Source organism: Diuraphis noxia, unplaced genomic scaffold, assembly GCF_037042655.1.
Source record: "Diuraphis noxia isolate RWA-SAM2 unplaced genomic scaffold, SU_Dnox_SAM2 contig0002, whole genome shotgun sequence".
NCBI lineage: Eukaryota > Metazoa > Arthropoda > Insecta > Hemiptera > Aphididae > Diuraphis > Diuraphis noxia.
The window spans coordinates 12233011-12248020 of record NW_028301712.1 but is presented as its reverse complement, the minus strand read 5'-3'; the positions used below and the strand labels follow the sequence as shown (position 1 = coordinate 12248020).

The following is a 15010-nucleotide window of genomic DNA, read 5'->3' as shown; positions in this document are numbered from 1 at the left end:
GGGCTGCAGCCCCTCCCGAAATTACAGTCTTAACTGTTAACTATATTGTAGTCTCTAGGTGCTAGATAATTATTGTTAGTCGCTATATATATTATAGCCCACCCCAAAAATTATTTCTATATACGCTACTGACTTAAACCATACATACATATTGTAAGACAACAGAGCTGTAGTTTTGTTATTGATGGAAAATTAATAAAAATCAACATAATATAGGTCCCTACTTCTTGTTAATAATAATATTATCGAACAGTAGCGGTTATTATAGAGCCTAGATTCTAGTAAAGTACCATGATATGGAAGCATAAAGCGGCACCCAATCCATATTTTGCCAGTATTGATGCAAGACAATTATAAAATATTATTTATTATTAAATATTGCATATGACAGGGCAAGTTTTTAAGATCGATAATTAATTAATTCAGTTAGGTACCTACCTATCAAAATTCCATTTAATAACAATGATTGAATATAAGGTATACACTTTAGAATTTATTTATTTTTAATTAAGTGCAACTATAGATTACACATTTACACCATCATAGTAATATCACAGATTATATAAAACCTTTTTTATAATCTCTAATAATAATGATGAATGATATCATAATGATTAATGTTATACGTTTTACTATTTGAAAAAAAGTTTCCTACTTTATCAGATAATATAGGCCTATATCTTTCTAATTTAACAATATTATAGATTTTTTGACTTATTTTGATTAAATTTCATAATTTTCAATGTTTATGAATTGGAAAATCTATGTTAATTAAAACTGTATATATAATTTATTTTACAAAAACGGTATTATTATAAATAATATTATTCTGGAAATTAATTGAAATGGTGAAAAAAAATTGCAAAAATGTACTCGACCGTGACAGGACTCGAACCTGCAATCTTCGGATCCGAAGTCCGACGCCTTATCCATTAGGCCACACGGTCTACATATTGAAAAGTGGGAAACTATTTTATTTAACTACATAACTTTTTAAGAATAAAAAATTATTTATTTTTATTATTATATTTAATATTAAATTTAATATGACAAAATGTAAATAATTTATTTATCGTACAGCAGTACAAGTGTACAAGATCTAACAATAAGTACTCATAATTAATTAGTTAGGTTATTATAAGTTATATTGTAACTTGACGTAGATTAAAAGTTTTACAACGGTTTTTTAGTGCCCCATTATGTATATCCTACTAATCTCGGTCCTTGGTAAATTATAATAATATAATAATATTTAATGCAAGTTGCATTAAATATTATTATCTATCTGTTATCTACAACCACGAACAAAATTCTACAATCGTGCTGCATTAATACCATATACCAGTATGGTCACAGAATGTTCAAAGATAAGAAATATTAACTGATAAGTGATAACGTTTAATCATTTCAATTTTTAGAAATTATTGAAATTAATTATTTAAATATTTATTATTTAACATTAAAACAAAATAATTTTAAAAATGTGGGATTGAAATTAATTTAAATCAACCCTTTATAACCTTTTCTAAAAAGGAACTTTTTTGTTTTCCAAATTATTATTTATATATAGTTATTCCATTTATATTTTATTAAGAATGGCTGCACATGAAGGGCTAGATTATGACCCTGCTGATGGACATTATTCTGATGTTGTGTTAACCATTAGAATACTTATGGGAAAGGTACAAATATTTGAATACTATCATTAATTTTAGCTTCTTAGTTTTACATTTTTATGGAATATTTCCATAAACTACTTGATGTCAGGTTGCCTCAACAACCACTAAACATTAAATAAATCAATAGCGAGCTAATGGTTAAACATGGTTTAATAGCATGATTGGTTCATTAATTTTTAGTAAATTATTAAATTAAACAATTTTTTATAATATTAGACATTAGTAATGTCTTATTCTGAAAAAAAAAATAATTGAATGGTTTACTAATAATTTTTAATTTGCCATTTGCTCAATATTGATTCATTATTGATGATCATCTTAATTTTTAAAGTAACATGTAACATCTTTGATTCATTAATTGTATTTATATCAATTGTTTTAGGAAATCCTTCCACTTATTGGGGAATATGGAGAAGTTGTTAGAGATCTTAGAAACCAAGTAATTATACATAATTGTATGCAGTACACCATATAGTACACACATAGGTGCAAATAGGCCAAATTTTTGGAAGGACTCAAATCCTCTATAATATTGATTTAAAAAATATGGAGGTTAGCCCATTATTTCCCTTCCCCTTTCAACCATAGTTATTAACATGCTCATACAAATTATTACTTACATAATTTACATTCAATATCTATTATCTATACTATATTGAACAAACTATAAAGCTAAAAAACAAGTATTTATAGTAAAATACTATGGTTTCTGATGGTACTAGACAAATATTTTTAGGAGTGCATAAATTGCATAGGCGCAACTAGGGGGGTGTTGAAGCACCCCCAGATCAAAAACATCAAAAATGGAAAAATTATATGAAAAAGTTTTTTTTGTTTTATGTAAGGTTGTTTAAATATTGAAAGAGATGTTGTTAATAAAATTACTTCTTCAGAAATATTGAAAATATATTCCAATTCCACTAATAAAAGAAAAATAGTATTAGTGTAAAATAGTATATTATATATTATGTATAATATTGTATATTATGTAAACATAGTATTATTACCTAACCTTTGAGATGATTGTGCCTCATGTAAGTGACTGCTAAAAATGTAAATTGTATAATTATTTTGACATCAGTTATTAAAAAAATAAATATTATTTATTTGTTTATACTAGGTCATTATTTGAATCACCTAAATAATAATATAGGTAATATACCTAATGTATTTATGAGGTAAATATTAGTGTGCTTATGTTTTTATAATGCATTTAAGTTTCCTCTACATAATTTTAGCACCCCCAGTTTTTGGCCTCTAGTTGCGCCTATGATAAATTGTGAAAAATTCTCAGAACCCAGGACCAGGCCCTTAGCACACTACAATCTGTGTTTTAAATATAGTTTCAAATATCAATTTATGTTTTTTGTACTATATTTTAACATGATTTTTCTGTCCAGTAAATTATATTTAATTAAAATTACTGCTAGTTGATATTTCTGAACTGTGTGATTCACCTCTCTCACACAACCTAAATCAATCTTGTTGATTTGAACTATAAGTAGAACAGCTTGAAACTGGAAGACCTACATCAGCGGTTCTCAAACATAGGGTCGTGACCCAATTTTGGACCGCAAATATAAATATAATTCTGAATGGATTGTCAAAAAATTAGTAATATAAGTAGTATGAGTGAAAAAAGATACCAACTTGGTGTGGGGGTCCTAAACCTCCCTATTTGCACCAATCTGATTACACCTTTTAAAATATTCATTAATATTTAATAATATATTGTATGTTAACTAATATCATCTACTTATTACTTATTAATATATGTTTAAAATATATCCAGATAATGAATTATGTAATTTATTTATTTTGTTTCATTAATAGTCTGAAGCTACAATTACTATCACTGATAGTTCCACTCCAGAGCGCATAGTGACTGTCACCGGCAACATAAATGTAATACAAAAGGCATTTGCTTTAATTACAAAAATTTTAGAGCAGGTAAACCAATTCATTAAATTTATTAGGTAATAGATAAAATCCATTTTACTCGTAAACATAAAAATTAACTTAAAGGTTGACTTCTACCATATTAGGTGTTGAGTTTACCCATAGTATATACAAAGAGAACAACCCTTCCAATTATTCATATAAGTTTTATTGTATACATTTTTAATTTTAACTTTAACACACTTAATAAATTTAACAGTTGTAGCATTACTGTTATTATTTATTCATTGTATGGAAACTTTTAATTGTATACAACATTATAAATAACTTTTCTTTTTGTATTCATTTATATGCTCTAGTACAGTTTTCATATTTTTGTAATGTTCAAGTGAATGAATACAATGTTCATAATTTAGTTTACTTATATCCAGGGCTCGGTACTTAAGTCTTAAAACATTTGCTTTTTTTATGGATTGACTTAAAATCTAACATAGTGCTATGGAAGTGTATGTCATGTTATAATATGTTTAATCATGAAGTTTGAAAGTGATTTTTTCGCTTGTTTCAGTGGTTTTTCAAAAATATACTTATTTCCAGTTTTTCTGATTATTTTTGCTTATTTGTCCAGTATTTCTACGTTTTTATAATGTTTTCAACTATTATAAATATCGCTTACATTTCATTTTTCAGAAAATCCATAAAGTCCTTAAAATCTCAAATGTGAAGTTTAATTTATTTTGTAATATAAAGATAAAGATTTATTTTTATTTTGTTTGATTTTTTAGTTAGAATTTTTTTGTTTTTTGATAAATATTTTTGCAAAAATTTAAGTTTTTTAAATGGTTATTTGAATGCTTATAATGATGTTTTTAAGAGCTTTTTTAAGCATTTATTTTAATGATTTTAAGTGCTATAAGTCCCGAGCCTGGTTATATCTTTTGAAAAGTTTTCAATATCTGGAAGTTTTGAATATACAGAAAATCTTGGAAGTATTGTAGTTCTAGTTTCTATGAATCTATTTTTTTCGTCCATTTTAATCATTGTATTTTGACTTTAAGCAATCTAATAGAAATTAATTTACTACATGTTACTCTAAGTCTGCAATCTGCAAGTCAATTCAAAAGTAGTTTTTAGAATTATTTGTTTGATGTGTTGAAATAACATCATATTAGTTCTGTGTTACTTTCATATTTACATAGTAACATGTATAATGTATATTAAATATTTATGATTATAATTGATATTGAAATTATAGCCAGTGTCATTAGGTACTAAAAATTTAAAACTTTTTTAATAAAGTGATTTTCTTTTTTACAATATTCACAGAATTCCCCTACACACCTCCAAAATAGTCGAAAACCATCGAGTAATAATTCTACGACGATAAAACTTATTGTACCTGCTTCTCAATGTGGATCATTAATTGGAAAAGGAGGTGTAAAAATTAGAGAAATACGAGAAGCTAGTGGAGCTATGGTAAATGTAGCTTCAGACCTATTACAAAATTCTACAGAAAGAACGGTAAGTATTAGTGGTACTGCAGAAGCCATCACCGAAGCAATTCATCAAATATGTATTGTAATGTTAGAGGTATGTATAAAAGTAATGATCAGTTTTAATGTTTTCATACCAATTGATAATCTAAATATCTGTTATTACGTAAGACACCAGGAAGAGGGCCTACAGTTGCTTACAGACCATTTGTGTCACAACCAGGGCCTGTAGTACTTTGTGGAGGTCAAGCCTATACTCTTCAAGGATCATTAGCAATTCCAGCAGTTGGTGATGTAAATACATAGTTAGAGTAATTTTAATTTTTAAAAACAAAGAATATATTATATTATATTAGTATATTAATATGGTTAATCATTATTCATCACTCATTTATTTTCACAAGCCTATTAATAGCTGTATTTTAATTTTTATAATTTTTTTTGTGAAAAAACTTATGTAAATCACATAATAACTATCTGTAATTTTAACTAGGCAGAATTATAGAAATACAAATGTTACAGAGGCAGCTTAAGTCTGCAAAACTCCAAGAGCTAATTTCATGCGCTAAACTCCGACCCATATTTTACTTAGAATATAATACAATTATTATACTTTGTTTACCACGTATTACCACCCCCCTCCCCACCCCAAATAAAACAAATTTACTCCAAGTTATACTAATTTCTACCAATACAATTACTTCTATTTATTAAACAATTACAAATTAAAAAGTAACTTTTATTATCTTACTTACACAGCTGTATCCCTACTAGTTAGTTGTTTGTTATATTGCTATGTTTAGCAGGGGCGTCATTTGGGGGGTGGCAGGGTGTGCGGTTGCACCCCTTACTTTTAGAATGTTACAATTGGCCTGCGCCTTGCTGAAGCCTAAAATAATGCACGAGCCACAAATGCACAATTATTTATATGATTAAAATCAAATAGTAATAACCGGTCTATAATGTATGGAAATATTGAATGCAGTATAATATACATATACGTATGTATATCTATTTTTATATGGCCTGGTGATATTTCAAAATGGCCTGCTTGAAACTTTGCACACCCGAAAAAAAAAACCTGAAATGACGCCACTGATGTTTAGGTATTACATAGTAGTTTGTTTTGCTGTCACAGCATATTGATATTTACGTGCTGAATAGTTATAAGATTTAAATTGAGTTATATATTGATTTAGCATACAACCCTGCTAGTAAATCATACCTACCCATTTTTGAGTCAGGAGCAGTCACTCCTGGTATTCTTAAAACACACCACTCCTACAAATGTACTAAAGCCTATTTAAGAATTACAAAATTAATATAAATCAACAACTGGATAATTTTGATTATTTGAGTTATTTATCTAACACAATGCAAGCCACTGCTTTGTGATACTACATGAGTTTGTTTGATAGGTTTTTTTCTATATTTTGACAACCTTTTAGTTTTTTTAACTAAGAATATAAATTTAGCAATTAAAAATTAATACACATGAATTTAATTCAGACTTAAAAGAAATTTATAACTAAACATGTAATATTTAGAATCTTATCAATGTTATTATTTTATAATACTCTAATAGTTAGTCTCACAATATAATATATCCTAATTTAAATTATAAATTTAAATAAGAGTAGTTTTAAAAGAATATGTTGTAAATAAAAAAATGAATTTAATATTTTACAGCAAACAGCTTCGAATGCAGCATTAAATACAATTGCAAGTATCGCTCCAAATTTAATTGCAGGTTCTGGATTAGATCCATCAGGTAGTTTAAATTGTTTTTATTTTCCAATCCGGATAATAATTTTATTATATAATGTTTAAATTAATTATTGTTTTAGTGCTTGCTGCATTAGCGGGTAGTCAGTTACGTGGTGGTGGTGTCAGTTCTAAAACTTCACAACAACATATTACACATGAGATGGCTATTCCTAATGACATAATTGGATGTATTATAGGTAAAGGAGGAACAAAAATCGCTGAAATTAGGTAATTTTTTTAAGTATAGATATATATTATAATAATATGTTATAATATTACACAGCAACTTATGACCAAATTATATCTTGTTAGTTGTTACCATATTTTTTTTGTCTGAGAATATACCTACATACCAGGACGCCCAAAGAGGGAAAGGGGCCTTTGCCTTCCCCTGATCAATATTAAATGCATATACTTAAATGTAAATTTCACCATAAATAATATTAGATTATAAGTAATTTTTATTTTATTGGAATTGGAATTTTATCCTACTGGCGTGCTTGCACACATTGTATATATACATATAATTCATCTTATATCTCATACATTTTTAACAGTATAATATCCTGTCATCTAATAACCGGCGTGCTTATACCACAATACATAGTACTAAATTTTAAAGTAAAGTAAAAGTTTTTGGTGACCAAGCATACATCTTATTATTATATACTTCCGGACCAAGTTTTTTGTTTATAAATACAAAATTCACAATAATATTATGCTCAATCAAAATTAAAAATTAAATTAATATTATGGTTATTATAATTATTATTATTATATAATATATATGTACAGACGAATAAGTGGAGCCATGATAAGAATTTCAAATACTGAAGAGCATGAAGCTTCTGGTAAAATGGAAAGAGCTATAACAATAAGTGGACAAGCTGATGCTGTTAATGTGGCTAAAACATTGATTAACTTAAGGTTGGTTATAATTTATTATTTAATAAGATTCAATAATGTATTTATTGTTTTTTTGACAGTGTTGATCAGTATAATAAATCATCTGGAGAATCAGTAGATTATGATGAAGAATTTTCATCTAATTTTACAGCAGATGCAAAAACAACAACTGAAACTTTGGCAACATTATTGTCAAATCCAAATGGTTTAGGAGCTTTAGGAGCATTAACTGGACTCAAAGAACTGTTAGGCAGTATTAATAATAAAAAACAAATAAATAAGAAAAGAGATAAAAGTGATAAATTTTCACCTTATTGAACTAAGTATATGGAATGTCATTGTATAATTTAAGCACATTTTAAACTACTTGTATTGATTCCACATGTGTTTTATTTTTTAATATTACTGTAAAACTAATTTAAAATGATAATTGAATATATAGCTCTAAAACAAACTGATAATTATTGTGTTATAAACATTTCCTTTGAATTTTTACAATACTAATAATATTTAATAAGGTAACATTTTAAGAAATATTTCATGTCTTAATATTATATTTTTTGTTATATCATTCTAAAAATTATTGATAAAAAGTATAATATTGATTAATATTATGTACTGCATAGTATATTAAATAAGCTAAGGCAATTTATAACCTTTCGGAATTTTGATCCTTGAATAAAACGCATACTTGGCTTAGGAGTAATATCAGGAATGTTATTCTGGTTTGTCAAGTGCTGTGTGTGCTCTCAAACGTATATTTTTGTATCTATTTTATAGTTATTTGAACTTAAGATTGAATTTAAGATTTTGGTTCAATGTGTTCAAATGTTTACCCAAATTAATTCATTTTACTATACCAATATACAGTGTTGGTGTTTATCAATAATAATTGTTAGTACATCAAATAAAAACCAATCATGTAACATAATACAGAAACTATATATTTTTAAATCAATACTTTCAGAATTCAGTATAACCATCTTCTTATTTTATTAATTTCTATGACTTTTTTTAAATGCTTATTTGAAGTACACAATATCTATCTGTAATTATTTTTTAAATTGATATGTTTTTGTGCTGGGTACAACTCTTTTTTTCAATCAATTTTTCTAACTCTGTTTATTGCCTTAGAAATGCAAACATTTTTAACAAATATGAAATAAGTGAATTCATGTTAGGTACTATACATATTTTTCATATTGCACGTCATACCCAAAAATATGTCTATGATTCCTCAATTTTCCTTTGCAAGGCAAAAATATCTAAGATCATATGCTATTTTAATTTAAGCCCTATTACGTAAATATTGTAATTAGAATCAGCGTATGAGCATTGAGTGATATGGCATGAATTACATATTTAAATGGCTTAATGACCAATAAAAAGAATCTACCCAGCGGTGACAACATTTTTATACTATAACATATGTTTTAATTGAAAGTCCATAGATGGTTATTCATGGGTTCCACGAGGGGGCGGGGGTTGTGAGTTTTATTTTAATTAATCAAAACGTTAGGTCCTACATTTAATAAATATAATATACTAAAATAAAAATAGTATAAATTATACCACCAATATTTAGACCTTTTTTAAGCTGGGAGGTGTCCAGACATGGAAGACACCTCCCCCCCTAAAAAACACGCCACTGATTAATGATTCAAACCTCGTTAAAGATGATGTTTAATTGATTTGAGATCAAAAGAAATGGCACGAAGTACGAGACACGATTTTCAAACAAAAAATTGAATCGAATTTTGGTGTTCGTTGATGAAGGCTTGTCCGCGATCTGTACCTATCCAGGGAAATTACATTTTTGATTCGATTCACTATTACACACCTCTGTGAGTGGATTATCTACAACGGACAATGGTCACTGTTAAAAACAAATCAATTGGACATTAAAGACAGTGTACGTGAAAATGAGGATTTTATACTTCAAAGGGGTCCATGGCCTAGAAAAGTTTTAGAACCTTATTAACCTATATACCTAATGCACTATAAGGACGTAGATAGAAGTGGTTTCAGATATTCTACATTCTATATACTACAATGAGCAACTTGTCGCTTCTATATTGTTCTGTGATAGACCGGACGACGTACTCTAACTATTATGCGTCTTACGCATAAATAAAAGACTAACTTCTTTGATTCCCAGGTGATTATCGGAATATCGGATGTGGTATTGTGGTGTCTTTCAGCACTTAGCAAAATTAACGATGGCATTGCTGTCGACGTAATGCACAACCAGTTTCTGCAGTATATAGACGATAAAATAAAAAAATAAAAAAAATAGGTACTTAACAAAATAATAAGTAATTGGTCAGTTGACTATATCTATATAGATCCTATAGCCCATAGCCCGGTCGCATATAAGCATTCCATATATGAGCTCGGCACCTGTATTAAAATCATCCTCTACGATTGGTTGATTTGAAAATGCCGCGAAATATTTTTTGTTATCACTAATCAGTATTATTATTATTGAAATTATTAATTATTATTATTTATTTAAATTATTATTATTCATAATACACAATAATACAATAATACATAATATTATGGCTGGGATTTCAGTACCTCAATAGAGAAGTTACCTACTAGTTTCATATAATATATAGGTACCTAATAATCTTGATCTAAGAGCTAAGATAGTATTAGATCATTATACGATAGGTAGTAGGTACCTATGGTTAAAACTAAATAAATATAATACCAAAACCTTCAAAGTTTGGTTTCTAAAATATTAAGTTCAATATTACAATAAGTACCTATTTATTCTGTTTACCTATATTCACTAATCAGTTTTATTAAAGTTAATGATAATAATAATACATAATATTATGGCTGGGATTTCAGTACCTCAATAGAGAAGTTACCTACTAGTTTCATATAATATACCTATACATTAATTTAAATTGTATATAGTGTAGGTACCTAGATGATTAAAAATAGGTACATTCAATTCATTCAACAATTAATTTAATATGATATTTTTCAAAATAAATTATTTATTGAACAACATTTAGGTATTTACTGTAAAAAAACTTTTATTTTTATTTACTAAAATACTTTTAAATGTAACTTGCTTTTTAAATTAAAAATATTTTAACTTCAAATATAATATTATTTAGATGTTTATTGTGATTAATTTTAATGTTTGATACAATGGTAGGTACCTATCTAATGATTTATTATTGATTAGTTAAAATGATTAATGAATACCTACTCAGTACTCTGATAAACAAATCTTTTTATTTTTTGTATCCTTGGTTGTCGGGTGAATCAAATTCAAGTTTTAATTGACAACCACAATAACTTTACTGTGGTTATACCTGCAAATAATTTGTTATATTATAAGTATAGGCATTGCATGGGCATATATTTAATAACATAAGTATTCATTACTTCAATATTTTTTCTTCCAATTTCTGAAAATTAAGAATATTTGTCTATTGGTAATTAATATTAGTATTCAATTGGTTTGTAAGCTTCAAATTAATACTACAAATAAGCTGTTAATGGTTAAGCACAATAATTTATTAGTAGGCATGCAATCTAATTTGTGTAGCATAATTAAGTGCACATATTTTTACATTATTCTACATCAAATATTTATACTTACATGGGTACTTAATTAGTAAAATGTGTTTTTAGGAGGTATTTTATATCATATTAATATCTTATATTTATATATTTTTTGAAAAATCTTTTACTTTAAATTCAAATTAACTTATTTGTTAAAATAACATACCATACAATTTTATTTTAGGATAGTAGGTACTACTTAATTACATTTTTAGCCTAAACAATTACAAATAAGTATTTTAGATGATTTGGAAATGTATTTTAATATATTTTATATTATGACAATGTAGGCATTTCATATTTCATTACATTAACAATTGTATTTATATTTCTAAATAAAAATGGGTTCCTATATTGAGTTTTAATTTTTTTAAGTTCATAAAAAGTACCATAAAAAATATTATATACCAATGTCGGTGTTATATATTATATTTAAAAAAATTTACATTTACTTTGACAAACACAAAACTACAAAACCACTGTTGATATTGTAATTTGTATAAAATACAAAACATATAAAATATATTATATCAGGATTCAAAACCAATTTGTATAACAGAGAATTAGATTTGACGATGAGTCATGAGCGTTAAGTTTAAATGCTATACTGGAAAAAAGTAACAATAAAACATTTAAGATAAAATATGCTTGGTGAATCATCCTGTATATAAATATTATATTTCATTCTAAATATTATATTATTATACATGAAACTGTTATTTTTATTTTATTGCATAGCTAGGTACCTACTATATTAATTAATTACCTACTAATATAATATTCTAAATGTATTATTTATTAAATTTATATTTCTTGTGAACTCAAAATCACCTTACAAACTATAACAATATGATGTGTTACCATAGTTAATTTCATTTTGTTTGATATGTTTTGATATGTTATGTTATATTTGGTTAAAAAAAATAATTATATAGTAAATGTTATTATTGCTGGTAAACCATCCTTAAAAATAATTAGTAGATGAAAATTATAACATAATATACATCTACACTTATAATATAATTTATCTATATTATAATCCTCAATCAATAAATACAACTTTTAATATAAATTTGTTATTAAATAACTTATAAAATAGATACCTTTACATATGAATCTTTTTTACAAGTATCTTTAGTTGTGAGTTTAATTGTGATATCAATTTTTGCCAGACAATTAGTATTTTTTGACTTTCCTTTTACATTTTCTTTAATATTTTTTTTTTGGAATGCACTATGATGACATACAAATACTTTTCTACATAGAAATAAATACGTAATAATTATATTATCCAGTAAAATAGCTTTAGAATTATTATATCTTAATATCAAATATTAAATAAATACATAACATTTTTTATGAATATAAAATTAAATTTGTTACCAACCGACAAACATATCTAGTAGACTGTTTTGAACTAAAAATGCACCAACTAGTTTTTGTTTCGATACTGTGCAATTGTATATATGAATTAATATCATTCTCATTATGCAAATTAGCTCGAAACACATTAGGCTCAACTTCATTAACTTGGAACATTTTAAAGTTTTTAAGTTAGCTACGTACAGACCATTAAACCAATAATTAGATAAGTCATTATAAGGTGATGGATGTTATATTCTATTTTTACTGATTAGTGAATATAGGTAAACAGAATAAATAGGTACTTATTGTAATATTGAACTTAATATTTTAGAAACCAAACTTTGAAGGTTTTGGTATTATATTTATTTAGTTTTAACCATAGGTACCTACTACCTATCGTATAATGATCTAATACTATCTTAGCTCTTAGATCAAGATTATTAGGTACCTATATATTATATGAAACTAGTAGGTAACTTCTCTATTGAGGTACTGAAATCCCAGCCATAATATTATGTATTATTGTATTATTGTGTATTATGAATAATAATAATTTAAATAAATAATAATAATTAATAATTTCAATAATAATAATACTGATTAGTGATAACAAAAAATATTTCGCGGCATTTTCAAATCAACCAATCGTAGAGGATGATTTTAATACAGGTGCCGAGCTCATATATGGAATGCTTATATGCAGCCCGGTCATAAGACATAAATAGGTAGGTATACATCACAAATTCACTGCGATTGCATTTATTTTTAATATTTACTGTGTTTCTGATTCTGCTGCCTGTATCTATTTATATTTTATTATGTATGCCTAAGTTTAGTAACTTAGTTTTTGAACTATTTTTAATCAAGTTATAATTAATTTTTTTTTAATTTTTTTTTTTTTAGCCATTATAGTCATAGGTTATTATGGCTAAACAATTATTACAATATTGGGGATACATATTATGTATTATACAGCACAAAAGATTATTAATATTAATATAAGTAGTATTTTAAAAAAAAATTTAAAATTTAATTTGAACATTCGATTACGATAAGTCCATATATAATATAGATATGGACGTACAAAATGTAAGAAATAATTAATATACAGATAAAGAAAAGATGGTTAACAATGTCAATGTGGTATAGCGTGATTACGCGAATAGATATATTTGAAATTGCTTATAATTGTGACTTACTTAATAGTGAAGCGAGAAGGAAAAGGAGGAGTTTTATGATATTCGATAATTCGGAGATAAATGAGGTTAATAAAGTTTCGATCCTTGAAGAAGGCTGAGAAAGATTTTGACCAGAGGAAGCGAGCGATATGGGCTTGTTAAATATGCCAAAATGTAAACTATAATTTTATTGTTTTCCTATTGAACGTGAAGTTACGTACCTATACTTATATATATAAAAAAAAATGTTGGTAATTTATTGAGATAGACATTGTGTAGAAATGGCATTTTTAGGGTACACGATTTTGCGCCAATTGTATAATAGATACTTGCATCAACAGCCAATAGGTACAATTATGTACGTATGTAATTTGCGCCAAAATATAAAAATAAGTATAACAAGTGTAAAAATTAATTTTGGTGGACAAAAAACGAAATGGTATATATAATCTTCCCCACACTTTTAACTTCAATTATTGGAATTTACTATTATTTACAGGTATACCGTATATACATCGTATACAACGTAGAAATAATCCAATAGATAATTTAAGAAGTATCTATCTAATTTGATTATTGAATAAATAGTTTCAAGTTTCAACTATATTTTTTTAAATAATACAGCCTAAAACATTCAATAAAAATTTAATATATATTATGAATATACCTAATTTGTTAAAATAAATTTACAATTGTTATTGTTTAACATTTATCCGGAATCGATCGGTTAATGTTGATAGTGGGTACGTGAATTTGCGCCCACCCGGTTTGTTAACATGATTTCAAATTTTTTTTATTGATTTACAATTTCCTAAATTTTATTTCTTATGATATACTTAAACACAATTAATTTAAAATTTGTCCAGAATTGATTGGCCTAAATCGTTGCCTATTGGGATATTACCTGAATTAATGGATAGGGGTCACCTCAGGTTTTGTTTCTATTATTCCTAAATTTTTAAATAAATTACAAACTTAAAGATTGAATTTAAAATTATTTACCATTAATTTACAATTGTTTACAATTTGTCTGCAAACGATCGTGCAGAGTACGGGAGTTGTGTGAACACGACCTCCTAAAACTTATTTTTGGCTCAATAGCCAAAGATGGCGTTTACGAATTCAGGGAATGAAT

General features: G+C 26.2%; 1 protein-coding gene and 1 non-coding gene across 2 annotated transcripts; one reads left to right on the top strand and one right to left on the bottom strand.

Annotated features, from left to right (window-relative positions):
- Window positions 1–874: 874 nt before the first annotated feature.
- Window positions 875–947, bottom strand: TRNAR-UCG (transfer RNA arginine (anticodon UCG)). Its single transcript has one exon. It is a non-coding gene; the product is annotated as a tRNA-Arg (tRNA).
- Window positions 948–1424: 477 nt separating this feature from the next.
- LOC107168724 (poly(rC)-binding protein 3-like) lies at window positions 1425–8205 on the top strand. Its single transcript, XM_089220806.1, has 9 exons — window positions 1425–1682; window positions 2062–2118; window positions 3513–3629; window positions 4905–5168; window positions 5243–5365; window positions 6761–6842; window positions 6919–7066; window positions 7634–7765; window positions 7825–8205. Exons 1-9 carry the CDS (start codon window positions 1596–1598, stop codon window positions 8060–8062), a joined length of 1248 nt encoding a protein of 415 aa, XP_089076932.1. The 5' UTR covers window positions 1425–1595; the 3' UTR covers window positions 8063–8205.
- Window positions 8206–15010: the final 6805 nt, after the last annotated feature.